This window comes from Lupinus angustifolius, chromosome LG13, assembly GCF_001865875.1.
Source record: "Lupinus angustifolius cultivar Tanjil chromosome LG13, LupAngTanjil_v1.0, whole genome shotgun sequence".
Lineage (NCBI taxonomy): Eukaryota > Viridiplantae > Streptophyta > Magnoliopsida > Fabales > Fabaceae > Lupinus > Lupinus angustifolius.
The window spans coordinates 7,583,769-7,604,813 of record NC_032021.1 but is presented as its reverse complement, the minus strand read 5'-3'; the positions used below and the strand labels follow the sequence as shown (position 1 = coordinate 7,604,813).

At 31.3% G+C, this 21,045-nt stretch overlaps 2 protein-coding genes across 4 annotated transcripts; one reads left to right on the top strand and one right to left on the bottom strand.

The window, feature by feature from the left end:
* On the top strand, positions 3,029-6,450 carry LOC109325805 (LRR receptor-like serine/threonine-protein kinase GSO2). Its single transcript, XM_019558374.1, has one exon. The coding sequence runs from the start codon at positions 3,449-3,451 to the stop codon at positions 6,236-6,238; it is 2,790 nt and encodes a 929-aa protein (XP_019413919.1). The 5' UTR covers positions 3,029-3,448; the 3' UTR covers positions 6,239-6,450.
* Positions 7,031-9,381, bottom strand: LOC109325806 (type 1 phosphatases regulator ypi1-like). 3 transcript variants are annotated; one of them, XR_002105188.1, is made up of 3 exons: positions 9,224-9,381; positions 7,102-7,723; positions 7,031-7,058 (listed from the first exon to the last, which is right to left on the bottom strand). XR_002105188.1 is itself a non-coding variant. In XM_019558375.1 (2 exons), the coding sequence occupies exon 2, from the start codon at positions 7,684-7,686 to the stop codon at positions 7,309-7,311; it is 378 nt and encodes a 125-aa protein (XP_019413920.1). In that variant the 5' UTR covers positions 7,687-7,739; positions 9,224-9,381; the 3' UTR covers positions 7,127-7,308. The 3 variants fall into 3 exon arrangements, 2 of the variants coding, with proteins under 2 accessions (XP_019413920.1, XP_019413921.1); XM_019558375.1 differs by lacking the exon at positions 7,031-7,058 and having other exon boundaries at positions 7,127-7,739; XM_019558376.1 differs by lacking the exon at positions 7,031-7,058 and having other exon boundaries at positions 7,127-7,705.

Sequence of the window (21,045 nt, the reverse complement as noted above, 5' to 3'; positions counted from 1 at the left end):
GTTCAATGGGTAATAACAAGTTGTGAAGTGATATGAGAATGAACATGCTATAAAATTATGAGAAGCATGATTCCTGTAGCATATGTAAGGATGAGTTAAACTCTTAATGAGATCTATACTCCAATTGGAGTGGAGTACCTAGGCTACAGGAGTACTCTTGATAGACTCACATATGTGAATGTGAAAGTGGGGGTCGCTTCCTATGAAATTTAGGGGCATAAATTTCTATAGCGTTCACTATACTGGGATAAACGTGCATAGCCTTTAACGCACGGGATTTACAGAATACACTTTTGAAAAGGTTGTGTGTGGTTTGATGCTGGAGATAGAGTTCAAGACTACGAGTCACTCTAGTAAAATCTGGATCTTATTCACTATGCAAATGTTCAAGTCGGATGACACCTTTGTTTATGCACAATCTTATTGAGACCACAAATATTCTCGGAAATTGTTTTTTAATTTCAAGTGGGGGATTGTTGGAACATGGTTTGTTGAAAATCATGAGTGAGAACTTTTGGGTGTGAAATATAAAAAACACCAAAGTCCCACATAGAAGAGTTTGAAAAAACAATCTCAAAGTCCCACATGGAAGAGTTTTGAAAAAATAAAAATTAAGCTCCCAAGTCCCACATTGGAGAAATGAGGAACATGAGAAAAATCTCATGTTATAAATAGAGGTTTTCTCCCTTCATTTTAACTTGCATCAAGTTGAAGGTGTTTCTTCTCAACTTCTCTTTCCCCCCTAATATTCCGCCGACGCATTTTCGGCAAACTTCTCCCCCTTTCTTTCTATGGCACTTAAGAATTGGCAAAGTGAGATTTCGAGAACTGACACTGCTGTCAGTATTGTGGGTAAAGAATTGGCACAGGTAGCCATATGCTATATATTGTGGTGGGTATATTCGAGATCGATTCTTACGGTGCAGTAATGACTGTTTTATCTTGGGGACAGAGCTAAGTAACAACAGTGCATGTTACTCCATGCTCATGGTTCCCACCTCGCCCTAGGTCCAATCTGTGGACCTCTCTAAAAGTCTACGTCTCGCAAAACTCCAAAAACACGTCCTTAGGCATAGCCATACACAACACCTTGGTTGACCCAAAGTCTTGAGCATTACTCTTACAAGTCTTTTGGTTCTTGTTTTCAGTTTTGAACAAACCATCTCGTCCTCTAAATATGCATTATATTATTTCATATTTAATTCCCCAATTGAAAAAGCAAATTCTGGATCAAGATAAGAGTCATATTGTTTCTAAATGGACCTTGGAAGATGCCAAGATAGATCTTCAAACCAACCATAAAGACAAGATTGCTTTTCATAGAGCAAAGAAAACGCTAATAGGTATAGGATAGATGAGTTGATTGCGTGGCTGCCATTGTGCACAACAATGTTCCACATCTTGGTTTTCTCAACTTGCCGAAAAGGCAATGCTGACAACCACATATTAAATACGATTCATATTGAAATCTTCTTGACGAAACTAGAAAGATGAAAAAGAAAATATTATTCATTGAATATTGACTAAATTGAAAAGCAAAATTACATTGAATCATTTATATAAATGATAGAAAAACTAACTATCATAACCAAACTAACTAACCACTCAACTATTTTAACAACTTCCATCTACAAAAATATTAATCTAACTCATAGTCACATATACCTTGTTTGGTGTAAGTATGTAGTACGCGATATGTAAACGTGTCAAATATCGATATGGTAAGGGTATGATATATTTAGTATGGTTTCAATAGTTCTCTGCGCAATCGTTTCTAGTGTTGCTTCTGATATGTTTGAATTAACATCGTAGGAGAAATACTTAAAGATAAAAAAATTTGTTTATTTAACTAGTTCACGTAAGTGAATGTATATAATCAATTATTCTTCTATTCAATTACTTAAATTGTATGAGAAAATCCGGTTCGTTTCTTAAAGAGAACCAATTCTTAAAAGAACCATAAATTGGTACAAAAGAATCAATTCATAGTTTACTACCAAAATGTGAAAATTGTGTTTCAATGATCTAACTCGAAGTTGGGTTAATAAAAGGTCAGAACTGGAAGACCAAGTTCTGGGGCGTAAAGTTGAAGTTGCAAAACCGACCATGCCAACATTGACAACAATCATGAACATAAAGTTATTTCATAAGTTTATTAAGTTTCAAACTTCCAACAAAGAAATATTTTTAGGACTTCATAATGCTATTATAAATGTGAAAGACGTTGGTTCAGTCGTGTAAGACTCTTTAGGATGACCAAAATGTTAAAAATTTGATTCTTAAAAATGATACTTATTTGAATGGACAACTACATATCCTGAAAAATATTAATTGTTTATTCAAAGGGAATGAAGCCTCCATAGTAAAAAATGTGGAAAACGAACATTACAAAAATAAAAATTAATTAGACCGGTCAACTGTGGCTGGCTCATCTTATTTTGCACAATTTATATTTCAAAGTGATGATGCAACTTGAAAACAATAGAGAAAGTGGAGCTTGCGCAACATTTGGCTCCATCGTTCTTTCACATAATTGACCAAAAAGTTTTTGAATTTATTTTCATATGCAAATGATAAGTTCTTCTAATTAACTATTATTATAATATTTTCTCACATAATAAAAAGAAATATTAATAGAAATTAGAGTAAGTTATACATACAAAACATATCAAATTATCACCAATAAAAATTTTAATATAAGTTTTAGTAATATCACAATTCATTATCATATTTTTCTGTTACATAAATTATAATATTATCTATACTCAATAATGGTATTGGTCTACAAAATAGACTTTATGGTGTCAAAATTTCCAATCAATGAATGGAAGGCTCAATATTAAATTATGATTAAACATAAATGATGATAAATGATATATTGACAATATATAAAACTCATACATTATTAATGTAATGCATACATTTTTTCTTTTAGATTAAATTGAAAACCGGAATATAAAATTCTAAAATCTTGAATATCATAACCACAGGCAAGAAACACTACTTGCACTAATGGGTTGGTGAGGTGCTTTATGGATATTGTGTTGACAAGAATGTCTCACATTATGCATTCCTCGACTTGCTGAAAAGGCATTCTAAATACCCAAATAATCAAATTCTTCTGCAATATTTGGAAATATTTGAGACATTCCACTCACCATTTAGTTGTTATAGCCTTATAGGAGTGTCCAAACTTGAAATTTGGTTTTACTCCACTAAGGTTAGTGGGATAAAAATGGAAGACCAACTAAAGCTTAGATATAAAGTTCAAAGTTGTGAAAGGCTGCTAGGTCCTCAATTTTCCTTATATGATTTTGGACTGTCCTTATTGGTCAAATAAAAATCAAGTACAAATCCTACTATGATGAGCAATAAGCACTAGTACTAAAAACCAACTTTGCACCATCAGTGAACCTTTTTCTCCATACTCCAGTGCTACTGCATTACCATGGCAGCCCCATATGCAACTCAAATTGTTCTCTTGATTCTGTCCCTTGTAACAATTCTCCATTTCAGTGCATGCAATGCAACAAGGACTTGCAATGAGAAAGAAAGAAATGTGCTCCTCACCTTCAAACATGGACTATCAGACCCTTCAAACAGGCTCTCATCATGGTCTGGTGAAGATTGTTGTAAATGGGAAGGAATTCGATGCAACAACATCACCGGTCAAGTCATGGAAATCAATCTTAGCACACCTCTGGACTCTACTTACATGGAGTTGCGTGGTGAGATTAGTCCTTCCTTGCTGGAACTAAAATCTTTGATTCGCTTGGATTTAAGTTTAAATTATTTTGTCCGAACTCGAATACCAAACTTCCTTGGTTCAATGGAGAGTTTAAGATACCTAGACCTTAGCTTAAGTGGGTTCATGGGACTAATCCCTCACCAGCTAGCAAATCTCTCAAACTTGCAGCACCTTAATCTTGCATACAATTATGCTCTTAAGGTGGATAACCTTGACTGGATATCTACACTTTCTTCCTTAGAATACCTTGATTTGAGTGGTGTAGATCTTCATGAAGAATTTGATTGGATTCAAGTGTTAGGTACACTTCCTTCCCTTTCAGAACTGCACTTGGAAAACTGCCAAATTAATAACTTAACACCAACAAATGGGAAAGCCAACTTCACATATCTCCAGGTCCTTCATCTTTCAAATAACAATCTCAATCAACAAATTCCTTCATGGCTATTCAATCTCAGTAAAACTCTTGTAAAACTTGATTTGCGTAGTAACTTTCTACAAGGCGGAATCCCTCAAATGATATCAAGCCTTCAGAACTTAAGAACTCTAGACCTACAGGGCAACCAACTCAGTGGGGCACTTCCGGATTCGTTAGGCAAGCTCAAGCATCTTGAAGTTCTTGATCTCAGTAACAATACCATCACTGGTCCAATTCCATCATCATTTTTAAATTTATCATCGTTGAGGACTTTAAATCTGGGCCACAATCAACTTAATGGGAGTATTCCGAAGAGTTTAGGATTCCTCAGAAACCTGCAGGTATTGAATCTTGGAGCTAATTCACTAACCGGTGGTATGCCAGTAAGTCTAGGAATTCTCTCAAATTTAGTGACATTGGACGTTTCGTCTAATATGTTGGAAGGACCAATAAAAGAATCAAATCTTCTAAAATTTTCGAAGTTAAAGGAACTGCGATTGTCTTCAACAAACCTGTTTCTCAGAATCCATTCCAGTTGGGTGCCCCCTTTTCAACTTGAATATGTTTTACTGAGTTCCTGCAGAGTAGGACCAAAGTTTCCAGCATGGATAAAAACACAAAGTTCCCTCAAGGTGTTGACAATGTCTGCGGCAGGTATCTCCGACTTGGCTCCAAGTTGGTTCTGGAATTGGACTTTGCAAATTGAATACCTGGATCTGTCTAACAATTTGATAAGTGGAGACCTATCTAATGTCTTCCTAAATTCCAGCATCATAAATTTGAGTTATAATTTATTCACTGGTCGATTGCCAAGTGTGTCAGTAAATGTTGAAGTGCTGAATATTGCCAATAACTCAATTTCTGGACCAATTTCTCCCTTTTTCTGTGGAAAGATGAGTGCTATTACTAAGTTAACCGTGCTTGATGTTTCGAATAACATCTTGTCTGGTGATCTCGGTCAGTGTTGGGTGCATTGGCAGGCTTTAATGCATTTGAACTTGGGCAAAAACAATTTGTCTGGTGAAATTCCAAGTTCCATTGGATACTTGTCTGCACTTGAGTCATTGCTTTTAGATGGTAATGACTTTTCTGGATATATTCCTTCAGCTATGCAAAACTGTTCAATGTTGAAATTCGTTGACATGGGTAACAACCAACTTTCTGACTCAATACCAGCTTGGATGTGGGAACTACAATATCTAATGGTTCTTCGTCTAAGATCCAATAAGCTCGAAGGCAGTATTAGTCAAAAGATGTGTCAAATTTCTTCCCTTATCGTGTTGGATCTTGCCGATAATATCCTGTCAGGAACCATTCCAGGTTGTTTGGATAACTTGAAGGCAATGGCTGGTGAAGATGACTTTTATGCTAACCCTTTAAAGTATTACTATGGCTTTGACTTCAACTATGACAACTATAGAGAAAGTCTTGTTTTAGTTCCCAAAGGAGATGAATTAGAGTACAGAGACAACCTTATACTAGTGAGAATGATTGATCTTTCAAGTAATATGCTGTCTGGAACTATTCCACCCGAAATCTCCAAGCTATATGCTCTGAGGTTTTTGAACTTGTCTAGAAACCATATTTCTGGAGAGATACCAAAAGAAATGGGGAGTATGAAATTGTTAGAATCACTTGATTTATCATTAAACAACATTTCTGGTGAAATCCCTCTGAGCTTATCTGATTTGTCCTTTCTCAGTTTCCTGAATCTATCATTCAACGACTTATCCGGCAGAATTCCCACAAGCACTCAACTTCAGAGCTTCGAAGCACTTAGCTACACAGGTAATCCTGAACTTTGTGGTCCGCCTGTGACCAATAATTGCACGAAGGGGAAAGACTTGTTGGAGAGTGCTTCTGTTGGACACGGTGATGGAAGTTTCATCGAAACATCGAGTTTTTATATGGGATTGGGAGTTGGATTTGCAGCAGGATTTTCAGGGGTTTGCAGTAATATTTTCTTCAACAGAGCTTGTAGGCATGCTTATTTTCGTTATCTTGACCGCTTCAAAGATCTGATTTATGTGACGACGGTGTTAAAGGTTAGAAAATTACGTGCAAAATTATGAGCTTACCTACTAAGAAGTGAGAGACATCATAAGAGGCCGGTCTAGCCATGCACAAAAATTGGAAAGGTCTTCTTTATACCTTTTAATATGATATGTTTTCTCTGTGTAGTTATTTTCTTTTGTAATAAAATTTCTTGCTGCCGTGATATTTTGTTGAAACATCAGACTTTTATCTGAATATAGGAGTTGGACTCACAGCATTTTGGGAGTGATTGCAGTGTTCTTTTCTTCAATAGAACCTAGATGCAAGTTTATTTTCATTTTCTTGGCCATTTAAAGATCTGATTTATGTGGCTAAACAATGAGCTTGCTAGCTCAGAAGTGAGAGGCATCACAATGTAGTATTCTAGTCACGACCTGTTTGGAAAGGGTGTTTGCATATGCAATCATCCTTTCATATGAAGTGTTCTTTCTGTTAAGTTGCATCCATTTGTAATAAAAATGTCAGGAAAAGAGAGTTTCTGTTTTAATCCATTCATTAGTAATAAGAAGTACTTAATGTCAGGAAAACAGAGTTTCCACAGTGGGAAAATTTGTTTTGATCTTGAGTACCAGCCTGCATACAATTTTGCAGTGTCAAAGGTTAGACTAACCTCAACTTTCAATTCTCCCCATTTCCCTCTTTCGGCTACAGTCTCCATTCCCTATTTCTTCACAAACCTAATGATGGTTTGCCTCTATGTAGAGGAAAAATAATTGCTGGAATATTGACATTTATATCATTACAACAATAATAGCTGCTTAACAAATAAACAGTATAAAAACCAGTTAATCATTAGAAATAAAAGCACATAGAACAAAGAAAGATCTTTGTATTTTCCTCAAAGAGATTTGTGAAACTACAAGCTTGTTGTTCAACATACATAAAACTCTACCACAGTAGAATCGGTGGAATTACTGTAATCAATACTCAAGTTTAAAAAAACAGCAGAAAAAAATTCAAGCTTAGCAAAAATTCAACAAAGAAATTTCATTTACTAAGTCACATAAAACTCCAGCATCGGTGGAGCTGGAAAGTTTTTCCACATCTGTTTTTCCCTTCATAAGTCACTGTTTTGATCGATCAGAACCTAATTGCTTGAACCAGCCTCATCATTATTCTTAGAACAACAGCCATTTTCACTGTGATCATGACCATGCTTATCAGAGTGATCTGGAACATCATCTTCATCACTATCATCTTCATCAAAGGGCTTATCTTTATGGAAGATACAGCACTTCTTGGAGCTCTTCTTCTGCATGAACTCATTGTCTACGGTGCCCTCTTTCCATGAGACCTTCTTTCTGCGATTGAGGGGGAGGAAAAGGACTTCTGGCTGCTGCTGTTCGAGCTGAGAGGAAGAGGATGACGGGTCAGAGTTTTCAATGGTTATGGTGGTAGTCCTGGTGCCAGTGATGGAAGAAGAAGACGAGTCTACGGGCCTGGTAGTTCTCATGCGTCTATCCATGGTGAGACAAGAGCAGTTTCTGGATGTGAATAGGAACCTGGTATGTATAATAACTAGAATAAATATAAAAAACTAGCAAACATAGACACATAATAGAAACTTATGAAGCGAGAATCATAATTGAACATGAATAAAGCCACAAACTACTAAATAAACAAGAAAACAAGTATAATACATCCAAAGAGCAACTTCTATGTGTAACCAACCTTCATCGCTGAAATACTCCTACACAGTCCTCAAGGGGAATGGAAAAATATCAAAACAACAAGCATTACCCAACTCCTAAATTAATAGGGTCATCACCCCATCACAGAGACAGTGACGAACTTTTATCTGTGGAAGTCGTCACCAAATCATTGTTCATCAAATGCAACCTAAATAAGAAAATATGTTTTCCACATTTTCCCATTTCAAGATCACTTTCAAAAGAAAGCATCTTTACTGACCTAAGAGCTTTGTAATCAAAGACCAATGAATAAAATTAAAAGATTAGACAAAAAAGCATTAATGAAAGCAATCTGATGCTACAAGCATAAAAGAAAAGGAAATGTTTAAAAGATAGTTGAAAGTGTCACGAAAACCAAAGGTTTTACATTTATACAAAAAACAAACCTAGCAACATATATGACATTCTCAGCTTACTAAAATCTAGCTTACTCATGAAGACCCGACAAAGAATAAGTGACCTAGAATAGATGACATTCTCAGCTTGAACTCAGCACCCAAGATTCCCAACACATAAAGCCCAAAAATATAAAAGATCAGTCTTTCAGTCTACAAATCACAAACTTGTTCAGTATAACAATCACACAGTGATCAGCAAACCAAGAAAATATCATTTCACAAGGTATCCTCAAATTGACTCCAAAACCCGATGTTGGTCCAGACAATTTCCGGATTGTCGCGTCCCGATTTTCGGCTACGCGACCTTTTAGGAAATGCCATGGGTTTTCACACAGATCAAACAACATGCTAAGACCATCGTCGAAAAACTAAAGCATGTTCAACTCGAAAATTTTATTATTAATTACTTAAAATTCAGCCTATAAACCAAATGTTTAGCAATGAAATCAAATTAGTTTCAAGTTTGCACCCAAGAAAAGTGTAAGTTCGAATAACCGGAGCCTGATTATGATTAGCATAGTAAATTAGTTTTTTTTTGTTCCTCTAGGGGAACACAACATCCACAATGCCAGAAATAATAACCATCTTCACACCTTGATATTGAAATAGCAGAACAACTAAATCAATAAAAATATCCTTCAAAGGAAAAACAACAAACAAAATGCACCATAAAACAAAAATCATGTAAAACACACTTTAACAGCTTTCATCAGTATAGTAAATTCAAAGGGTAATATTATAAAATTGAAATGGATCAATCCCTTAAGGGAAACTCAACAATTAGCCACTATTTCCATTTCTCTTGCATAAAAGACACATAAGACATGAATTGGAAAAGCTAATTTTTCACAACAGATAAATAAGTAAATAGATATTGGAATGAAGTAAAAGGGAAAGGAAATTGAAGTGGAACCTTCACGATTCGCAGCACTATATTCGGGTCTGGATGCACTTGGAAGATGGGGTTTTCTGGCAATGATGGGGCGAGAAAGAATAAACGGATTTCCCGGTGACTTCAAAGTAAAATTGAAGGACACGAGGGGTTTTATGAAAATTGGAAAATCCCAAAAATTATCTTTTATATTCCCCCTAAATTTTAGTTAAATTACATAAATCATTTTTTTTTACCATTACGAAATCCTCTAATTTATTTATTTATTTATATATATATATATATATTATATTATATTGATTATCTCGGTATAAGAAATAAGTGTAATATTTTAAATAAAAAAGTCGATGAGTGTAATTAAGTTAAACAATATATTATTGAGACAAATTCAAATAATATATGAATGTTTTATTATTTTTGATTCATTACGATATATTTAAACAATATCTCTTTAGAATTGTTGATGCATTTTGTAACAAAAAATAATGAAAATACATTGATTTGTATATTATTTGGGCGTGTCTCTATAATATACTATATTTTGTTTAACTTAATTGTATTTATCACATTTTTTTATTTAAAAAGTTACACTTAGTTTTCGTGCAGACGTGGATAATGTTAGGTAAGTACATAAATTTTGGGGTATAGATGTAAAAAAGTGATACATGGTTTCCGTAATTACACTAAAACTTAGTAATATCAATGTAATTTACTCTTAAATATATCTTCACACTAGAAAATAATTGTCACTCACAAAATCAAACATTTAATATTTTAGTATATCTTATAATTTATGAGGTTTTCCGTTACTACATCATTAGATATAAATGAAAATTATAGATTTTGCTTATTTTTAAAAAATAAACTTCAAGTTCTAGCATAAGTATAATTGACAATTCAGATTATAAACACAACTTTTATTTAATAAAGAAATATGAAGAAATAACATATCTTTTATGCTCAGTTGATTTTTATTGCTTACTTTATTCAACTAATTTCATTTCTGATTTTATCATTCAAATTTCAATATCACTTTCTTCTTTTTTTATTAACATCTCCTTCTATTGTCTATCTTATCATTTTTCAACTATTTATTTTGTGGATTGTCTAATTCAAGTTTAGTAATTTTTATTTTTGTTGTGTGTTATATCGTTTTTCAATATGGATATTGACTTTTATATTGTTTTTATTTTAATTATTTTAACCTTTGTCACATGTTAAATTTTATAAAATTATAATAAAAGTATATAATGGTAAATATTAAAAAAAATTAAAATTTTAAAATAGTATAAAAAATAACCAAAATAATCATAACATAGAAAACAACTTCATATCTTTTTTTGTTGTAATTTACACTGTAAAATAATGTTTTTACCTTACCGAAAAATGAATCATAATAACTTATATTCATTTTTAGTTAAGTTATTCAAAATATAAATAGATTATAATATAAATAAATTATAATCTTACAGAAAATATAGACAGTTGAATAGAAATAAAAATATATAAATTAGACATCAAAGTGAATAGTTACAATGAGTTTGATACTCATTTTTATGGTAACTAACACACTGGAGGAGGAGAAGATGAAGACGCTATGAAAGAGCACTGACACCGATCCATGGAAGAAGGCTGAGAAGTTAGGTTACAAGTCATATGTTTTTGCTTTTATAACACCAAAGGTTCCCATTAATTTGTGGAGCGGTAAGATCCTTGCTCAACATCTTTATAGTAAATGTTCTTAAACATAAGTAGTCTTATTGAGGGGGTTGGGTGAAAATATTAATTCCTGCTTAGCATGGATTGGTCTGCACTCCTAAGTAGATTTGTTCATCTAGACAACTAAGGCTAGTTTGGGAGTTGGATTTTGGAGGGGAAGGAAGGGAAAATGAAGGCTTAGGAGGTATGAAATACACGTGTGAGATGGCTCTCAAGCCTTCTCTTTCCCTTCCTCCCCTCCAAAATCCAACTCCCAAACTAACCCTAAGTTTCCTATAAAGAATTTGTTTAATGGATGAAATTCCCTCAATGGATTTGTTTTATGTCCCTTTTATTATATCTTATCAAATAACATAAAAATATTATTTTTTATTTTTCTTTTTCAAACATAAATGTTCATCACAAGACTATTTCTACGCTAACAAATATATATTATTTAATTAAAAAAAATAAGCAAATTGCATTATAAAAGAGCATGTTTACTTATGGTGACATTAGATACATTTTTTTTTGCACTATTAAGGAAGGACATTCCTCACCATTTTGAGTAAAAAACTAATCTCTTTTAGGGTGCATGACTGCCCTTCTCAATAAGTGTTACTCCTAGAAATTGAACATTTGATATTTTAATTTTCCTAAGAGGATCTAACGAGATTTTACACCACTAGACCAACATATTATTTACAATATTAGATACATAGTGAGGGATCTTGGAGATCCCTTCGAGACTCATAACCCTCTGGACAAACATCTACCTCATCATGTGGTTCTTCACTAAAATCATGGATCAATTCATTGCGTGTTGGTTGAGATGTTCCTTCATATGTAGTCACTGTGAGATATTTCCTGATGATTGATGAAATATCAATCATAGGATCTTAAATCTCATGATTATCACATATAATATAAAATAATGATACAAAATCATACTTGAATCTATGTTCTCTGGTCTACTCATTTGATATACATTTTGAGAGAGTTTTGGTATGATGACATTCCTCAAGCAAATTCTTAATTTCTTTTGAGACCTTCATTTTCTTTTTGATGGGGAGAGGTTAAAAATATTTGTGATTTAGTGTATTTGAGACCATAAGCGTTTCTTATGCGTTAACTAGATTACTTATTTTGTAACCCATATATGTCAATTGTTTGGGTATTTACTCATTAAGTCTATATCTGTTACGAGTTTCAGAAGTCTTATAGGTTGTCAGTAATTAGATCACTTATTTTGTAACCCAAAATAAATAATCAATATAATTGTATTAAATATATGATGCTCACCTTAATTAGAAATTATGAATTTCTAACAATCTCCCACTTGAGCTTCATATTTTTCTTGAAATAATTATATCACATATTCTTTAGGCGCGCATTTGTATACTATTTATATTTAAACTTCTCTTTAATACAATATTGTTCATCTCATATATCAACAATGAAATCATTGCGACCTTCATCACATTCAAACGTGACTCGATCACGATAATCACAATATTAATATACTTAATGACATAGATCAAATATGGATGAGTGACATGAAAATTTCATGCAATGTGATCTCAAACATGTCTATTTCAATTGGTCATTCTTTATTCTTTAGTGAGATCAATCCAAAATCTTTAATTGCAACACAATAGTTACAGTACACAAGTTCAAAATAGAACAATAAACCATGAACTTTATTATGCATAAAATTATATATGATGTCCAAAGTATATCATAAAACATATAGACTCCCATTGAACTAAGGTATCTCAAGGAACAATACTCATATGAGCAATATGCTCATGAAATACTTTAGGTACCAAACCATTAGTAAGTAAATCAGCTAGCAAAAAATTTGTCCTTATATGTTCTATGGAAATTTGTCTATTTTGAAAATTTTCTTTAACAACCAGAAAAGTGATGTCAATAAATTTTGACTTTATAAACTTCTATTATTGTTGGAGTAAAGAACTTTGGACTTACTATCACAATAAATTCTCGATGGTCTTTTAGTACCATCAACCACACGTAAGTCACTGACAAAATTCCTGCAACCATATGTCATGGTGTGATGTTTCAAAACAAACCATGAACTCCACAACCATGGTTGAAGGAGCTATGAGCGTCTGTTTAGCAGACTTCCAAGAGATAGCTCCTTTAGCCAAGATAAACACATATCCAGGGGTGGAGTGTCTATTGTCTAGACATCCAAAAAAATGGAGTTAGAGTACCCAATGATCTCTAAACTCTCATATCTCTGATAAGTGAGCATATACTTCTTTGTTCTCTTTAAGTTACACATAACACGTTTGACTAGCTTCCAGTTATGCATTACAGGATTACTCAAATATATTCCCAAAACTTCCACGACAAAGGCTATGTCGGGACTTGTGCAAACTTGAGCATACATTAGACTTCCTACAACATATGCATAAGGAATCTTTTGCATATCGTAACTTTCAAGATCATTTTTAAGTATTGTTTGAGACTAAACTTATCTCCCTTAAATATAGGGGATCCCCTGATTTACTTTCTTTCATGCCGAATCTATCTAGGACTTTATCTATATAGCTTTCTTGTTACAACCTTAGAATACCTTTAGAGCAATCTCTTGGTATCTGAATACCTAATACAAAATAAGCTTCCCAAAGATATTTCATTTCGAAATTCTTCGTTATAAATCTCTTAGTCTCATACAATAGTCTCATATCATTTCTCGCAAACAGTATATTATCGACATATAATACCAAGGATATAAATTTACTCCCACTGAACATGTGGTACACGCAATTATCAACTTTATTTGTCTCAAAACCATACGAGTTAATAACTTGATGAAACTTATGATTCCATTTACGAGAAGCTTATTTAAGGCCATGTATGAATTTCTTTAATTTGCATACCATAGATTTTGAACCAACTGATACAAAGTTTTATAGTTGCACCATATAGATCGTTTCTTTAATGTCACCATTTAGAAATGTAATCTTAACATCCATATGATGTAGCTCTAAATCAAAATGAGCTACTACTGCCAATAATATTCTAAAAGAATCCTTCGAAGATACTAGAGATAAGGTTTCTTTATAATCAATGTCTTCTTTCTGAGTGAAGCCTTTAGCAACTAGACGAGCTTTACATATGTCAATATTACTCTTCGAATCCCTATTGGTTTTAAATATCCATTAGCAATCAATAGGTTTCGCACCTTCAGGTAATTCGACAAGATCCCAAAGGTCATTATCATGCATAGACTTCATCTCACTCTTTATGACATCGATCCACTTTTGAGAGTTAGAACTTTTCATGGTTTGACAGAAGTTCAATGGGTCATCTTGTGTTAACTCGATACCATCCTCATGTTCTTGAAGAAATACAATATAATCATCAAGAATTGCATTTCTTCTTTCTAGTTGATCTCCTTAATGACACTTCTACCTTTTGAGGTTGTTGAATTTGTTTTATAGGAGCTTGAAAGAGAACATCATTGTTGTATTGTTCTGGAATATTGTTAGGAAAAATATTCTGAATATTATCTTTTATTACCGAAGTTATTCCTGGAATAGTAATAAGCAGAAGAACTTGTTCACCATCAATGATAGGTTCTTCCTCGAAGACAACATTCATTATGTTCTCTTCCTTCCCAAAATCAACTTTCTCAAGAAATCTTGTATTTCTTGTCTAAAAAAAAGTCTTGAATTAAGATTATAAAATTTATAGTCCCGAGAACGTTCATCATAGCCAACAAAATAGTAGCTAACTGTTCTTGAGTCAAGTTTCCTTTCGTGTGGCCTATAACGCTGCGCCTCAACTGGACAACCTCAAATATTCAAGTGTTTTAAGCTTATCTTTTATCAGTCCAAAACACATATGAGGTTTTGTTAACTGCTTTACTTGATATCTTATTAAAGATGTAAATTGTGGTCATTAAAGCTTTCCCTCAAAGAGACACTATCAATGAAGAATGACTAATCATACTTCTCACTATATCCTTAAGAGTTTGGTTTAATCGTTCAACAACATCCTTCAAGCTAAGTTTGTCTAACATAGTGTATTGCAGAATAACTCCACATTCTCTAAGGAAAAACACAAATAGTTATTCCATAGCATTTTTATGGTTCTGTCTTTTCTTATTCTGAGAGGTCATAATCAAATGAGCACTTTCAGTCTTATCTCTATGTAGTCTCTCTTTCTCTTGCACACAGTGAGATATAAACTCATTGAGAGACCAGTTGTCCTTCTGAGTGTTATAGCTCACTTTGAATGGCCCCAAGTGTGTAGGAAGCTAGATCAAAACCAAGTACACGAGCAAGTCATCACCAAACTCTAACTTAAGTGACTTGAGTTTTAATGCAATATTAGACATCCCCATAATGTACTCCTCTATGTTCCATTTGTCTTTATACTTCATGGAGATGAGTTTAGCCAAAAAACTATTTGTCTCCGTCTTTTCATTTTTCGCATAGTATAGTTCTATTTCTTCAAGGAACTTCTTTGCACTCTGATCCTCAGAAATAGAGCCTCAAAATGTTTCTAGAATAAAGTGTTTCATGATCATTAGACATATTTAGATAGAGCGTTCTAATTTCTCAATTTTAACCCCATCGAGGATTTCTAAAGTAGAAATGGATTTCTCCACCTAAAGTGCCACATCTAAATTCATACAGCCGAGAATAATTTCTACGGCTTCCTTAATTTGAGCAGAAGTATTTGCAGCACTAGTAAAAGAACAAAGCAAATTGTAATCACTCTTGCAATTAAACTCACATTCAACTTTAACACTTAAATTCAAATGATGATGGGGCACATCACGAGTTACCTAAGCACAACATTATTATTCAGTCTTTGGATAAAAATATTAACTTGTAAGTGATACGCTCAATGTAGTAATCAAACATTGATCATTAGTCCTATAAAATAATAAGCCTTTATTTGAACCGACTTACTATTCACATGGAAAGTCATATGATTATCACATGTTTATTGCTACAAGTATGTTTGTAATTTGGGCCAAATAGTAATGTTCCTTTGGATTGATCATTATTAGCATAAAATGCAAACATTCAATTGACTTGACATTTTATATCAATCATTACTAATAGTACTCTTATTTGTAATGATTAAACATTGATCATAATGCATGTCAACTAATAAACCTTCTTTGGACTGATTTATCATTCACATATGCAACTTTATAATAATCACATGTTTACCATCACATGTGTGTATATAATTCAGCCAAATACTAATCTTCATTTGAGCTAATTCATAGAAAAGATGTCACTTTGACGACTTTTTGTTTAATAGGTTCACTTAAAATGTCAAAAAAATTTATTTTCTCTAAAATAAAAAATCATCTAGTTGAGTTTGATTCAACACTTAATCCAAAACATATAATATTTATATTCACATATAAATACATATATTCACTATAGCCTATTTGTATCATTGCATCATTCTCATAACAAGGATCTATGTTTCAATGATCATTTTGAATTTTCCATTAAAAATATATTACCATTTTATACATGACTAAACATGACAGAACACACTATCCAAACGGAAATAATGTTTCAACAGTAGCAAACCCTTAATAATGCAATCACCCATCAACTAGTGCAACAAACCATGAAGTGTTGTAACTATTTAAACAAACAAGTTAGATAATATATATAAAACAAGATATCTAGGACAACATCAATTTATAGTTTATAAGTGATACTCTCAATGTAATGATCAAATATTAACAATTAGTTCTATCAAACAACAACCTTTCTTTTGACCGACTATTATTAACATGAAAAAACTTTATAATTGTTACATATTTATCATCACAAGTATATTATTATTTGGACAAATTGTGTCTTCTTTTGGGCCGAATATAATTCGCATAAATTATCTCGTACTCATCTGTGTAATTTTAATCAATTTTCACAATGGATGTTACTTTGAGTCTTTGACAACATATTGCATCAATTAATTCAAAAATAATTACCACACAAGAAGAAAACAATATGAGTCAAATATAATTTTTTTATGATCTTGGAATTAAAACCTTCAGATTTGATATCTTTTATAATTAACAAATCTAATCCAATATTATAATTACAAATAAAAAAAGATATTTTACATATATATCAACACATAAAAATGGATGCAATCTTAACTAAATGCAAAGTAAATCCATATTGAAAAGCATAAAAAATAGATGCGATTCATTATCGAAATTCCAAATCGAATATGATCATGCATATCTTAAAAGATATATTAACACTATATATACACTTTCACACACTAACATAATAAATTATATATAATTCTAAGCATTAACTGTAACCATTATATATATTAACTTTAATGAGTAATTCCAAACATCATAACAACCTCAAGCTGGAAACAATTACATATGAATATAAATACATTTTAATTCGAATATATATACAAGACCATGTATTCCATATTGTATATGTACAAAAGAAAAAAAAGACTTCATCCATATATAGCTTATACATATACTTCAACATATTGCAAAATTGTAAGTTGACAAAAGTCAATGTCAACGGTAAGAAATTAGTGCACATATAATATACATATTACATAACAAAGTCATAAAAGTTCATGTACAGATCTGGATATATACTTGAACACATGTTGTAAGGATTTATAATACAAATTACTCATAATTCAAATAAGTAGAACTGAATAAAAGTTATCGTCATTATTCATAAATACTCAATTTTCATAATCAACAACGGAAGCATAAAAATCCTCAAATTTAAAAAATTAGGGTTCATAAAAAGTTGGGGAAATCATTCTTAATAGACAATCATAAAAATTCAGAAATTTAGAACATATGCTCTGTTAGCCCCACGTACCTGTGCATGTTCCCGACTCGGACAGGATTGCCTCCGGTGCGAGGATACCTATGGGAAACCAAAAAAAATATGCTCTGGTACTACTTGTTGGATAATTCCTTATGATTGGTGAAATAACAATCCTATGATCTTGAATATCATGATTCTCACACGTAATATAAATCAAGGATACAAAGTCAACCATCTGAGAGAGTTTTGGTATGATGACATTGCCAACCAAATTCTTAATTTCTTTTGGGACCTTCGTTTTTTCTCTGATAGGGAGAGATAAAAACTATTTGTGATTTAATGTCTTTCTTATACGTTGACTTATAGGGTTCTCATTATCCCCTATAGGCCAATCATTTGATATTTACTCATTAAATAGTTAATATAATTATATTAAATATATGATGTTCATCTTAGTTAGAAGTTATGAATTTTTAATAGCCACATGATATTTCCGTTCAAAATTAGTCACGTAACCATTCCTTCTACACCAACTTGTGCAAGTACTAGATCTTCCTCATTCAAACAAACATTTAGGTTCTTAGTTATGGACCTCGACATCCCTAAAAACAATGACAAAAAATAATCAGTATCATTTATATGTCAAATAAATGATAGATTTTACATAAAAAACTATCACATGTAACTTTGGATATGTGCATGTCACCAATGTCACATGTGAGTATATATTCCACAAAAAAACAAACACATGTAAGCTAGATTATGTCCATCCAAGTGATCCAACCAAGATTACACATGCTTTTTTTTTTCAATAAAAAATAACAATAAATATAGCAAAATACCATAATAAGTCCTAGAAACCTAAATCCCCAACTATAACAAAACCCTATAACAAATATGTTCAAAAAAAGTAATGAGATGAAAATACACAAATAAACCTAAAAACACTATGTCAAAATGAAATTAAAAGAGGATGCAAAAAAATAAACCTTAATGTATGTTTTGATGAAAAAACTGATTATATTGTGTTGAGCTAACCATGATGGTTGAACAAGAAGATTCATAGGTGTTAAATGAGAGACCATGGGGTAAGAAGGAAAGAGTAAGGGAGAGAGAGGATTAGAAAGAGTATGATTTAAATTGATTAAAAGAAGAGTGTAATATTTATGCACTAACAGTGCAAATATTTATACACTGTCAGTATTATCTATTAATTTGTATTATTTTTATTTAAGAGTCAACGATAATTAAAATGAATGATACAATGACAATATAAAAAAATCTTACACTGTCAGTATATGCATATTTTTCTCTTAAAAGAAACGATGGAAATCCCAAGGGTAGATAGAAGATTTTGAAAAAAATTTGGTTGAAATATTAGAGTATTATTGCTTTTGTCATTTTTTGCTTTCATTCTCAATGAAATAAAAAAATGAGAGTGAAAATATGTTTATTTTGTTGTTTTCATTTCATATTCAGAAGAAATAAGCTTCATTTCCAGAAATTTTGAAAAGGAAAAAATGTCATTTCCAACGTTTTCAATAATGATATAATAATATTTCATTGAGTATTTTAAGATTTTCTACTTCATTTATTCCATATATTTTGATATTTTAACTTTTTCATATTATTCTAAATCTTTTGATGTTTTGGAAACCTAATGCACATTTATATTTTATTTTCTAACTATACTCTTATATATTATTCCCCTTTTTATTACACATTTCTTCATTTATTTTTGTAATACAGTTTTCAATGAGTATTAAATGTGATTATTTTAATCAATTTGTATCTAATTTTTATATCATTTAATAATTTTTTAAAGTATATACCTAATCTTAAACATCAAAAGATATTATTCTCTCCATTAATCAACAAAATACTAAAATCAATTGATGAGTATCTCTAGACCATCATACATCTTCATAATATAACTTATTTCTTTATCTATCAATATAACAACTTTTCTCAACTTTTCTCAGCTTGCAGTCCCTTGAAGTTACCTACAACCTTAATTAAATAATAGAGCACTTGTATGTTACTAATTTATTTTAACATTTAACTTTTTTTCGAAAGAACCTATAACTACATGATGTTCGTTATGACCTTTCACACATCTTTGTAATAATCAATAATCAAGTCCATCAATTAAAGGTGTTTAATATATGGTTGACATAAATTCTTTTGGAAAAGAAAATCAAATATCAAATATCAAATAGGAAGATATCATGTAAAATTATTGACTTAACTACTTTAGTGATTACAATTTAGAATTGAATTAATTACAAAGGCAAGTGTTCGAGTTTATGAAAGTTTATAGCAAATGATTTTGAAAATAAAAATAATAATAACAAGCCTAAAAATAATTGTTCTTTTAAAAATGAAAATAAAAAATAAAAAAAGAAAACATTTCTTGAAACTAAACATACCCTTAATTTCTATAATTTAATATATACATACTCATTACTTGAAAATATTTTACACTATCATATATTATTTACTATTTTTATTATTTTTATTTATAAGTTAATAGTAATTAACACATAAATAATATTTAAACATCGTAAAAACTTTTAAACTATTATTATTGCATATAAATAAAACTCTTAACTTCAATAAAAGTATAACACACCCTGAACTTCGAATGACCCAAGTGAAATCATCTTCATATGAAGTTATGAACATCATAACACTAATGCTCTCAACTCTCTATTACATGATATTCCATCGGTTATTTTTATAAATAAATTTAACCAACTTCATACATATTAAGAAAACTAATGAAATATAATTAATATCTTTCATGTAATAAAAAATATACAAATAATTAATTCCACTTTAATAATATATAGGAGATTGTCTTATAAATAATTAAATTTAGAGTATAAAAACTACTCATTGTTAGAAAGATTATATGAATGTTTTGAAACTCGAGCTAGATATCAAATAAAAAAAGATCTTATATTAGGTTTAATTGATTTAAACAATTAAACCGTTCGGTTGGAGCATGTGAGTTCATATATAATTTATCATTTTTATCTCTATGTAGTATGTAGTTATGTATAAATATAAAATTTTATATAATTAATAATTATGTATAATTATATTATAATAATATTTCTCCATCTTTTTTGGGTCGTAGTAAAACAAAATATTAGAGTATTGTTTTATTTTTAAATTTTTTAGATAAACCATTTAGTGCACTTTCCAAGTTATTCCGATTCAACCGCATTTAGTACTGCCAAACTGAAATTTTTCTGACCTCAGTCAATAATCTAGTTATCACAACAATTATACACGATCACATATTATTTA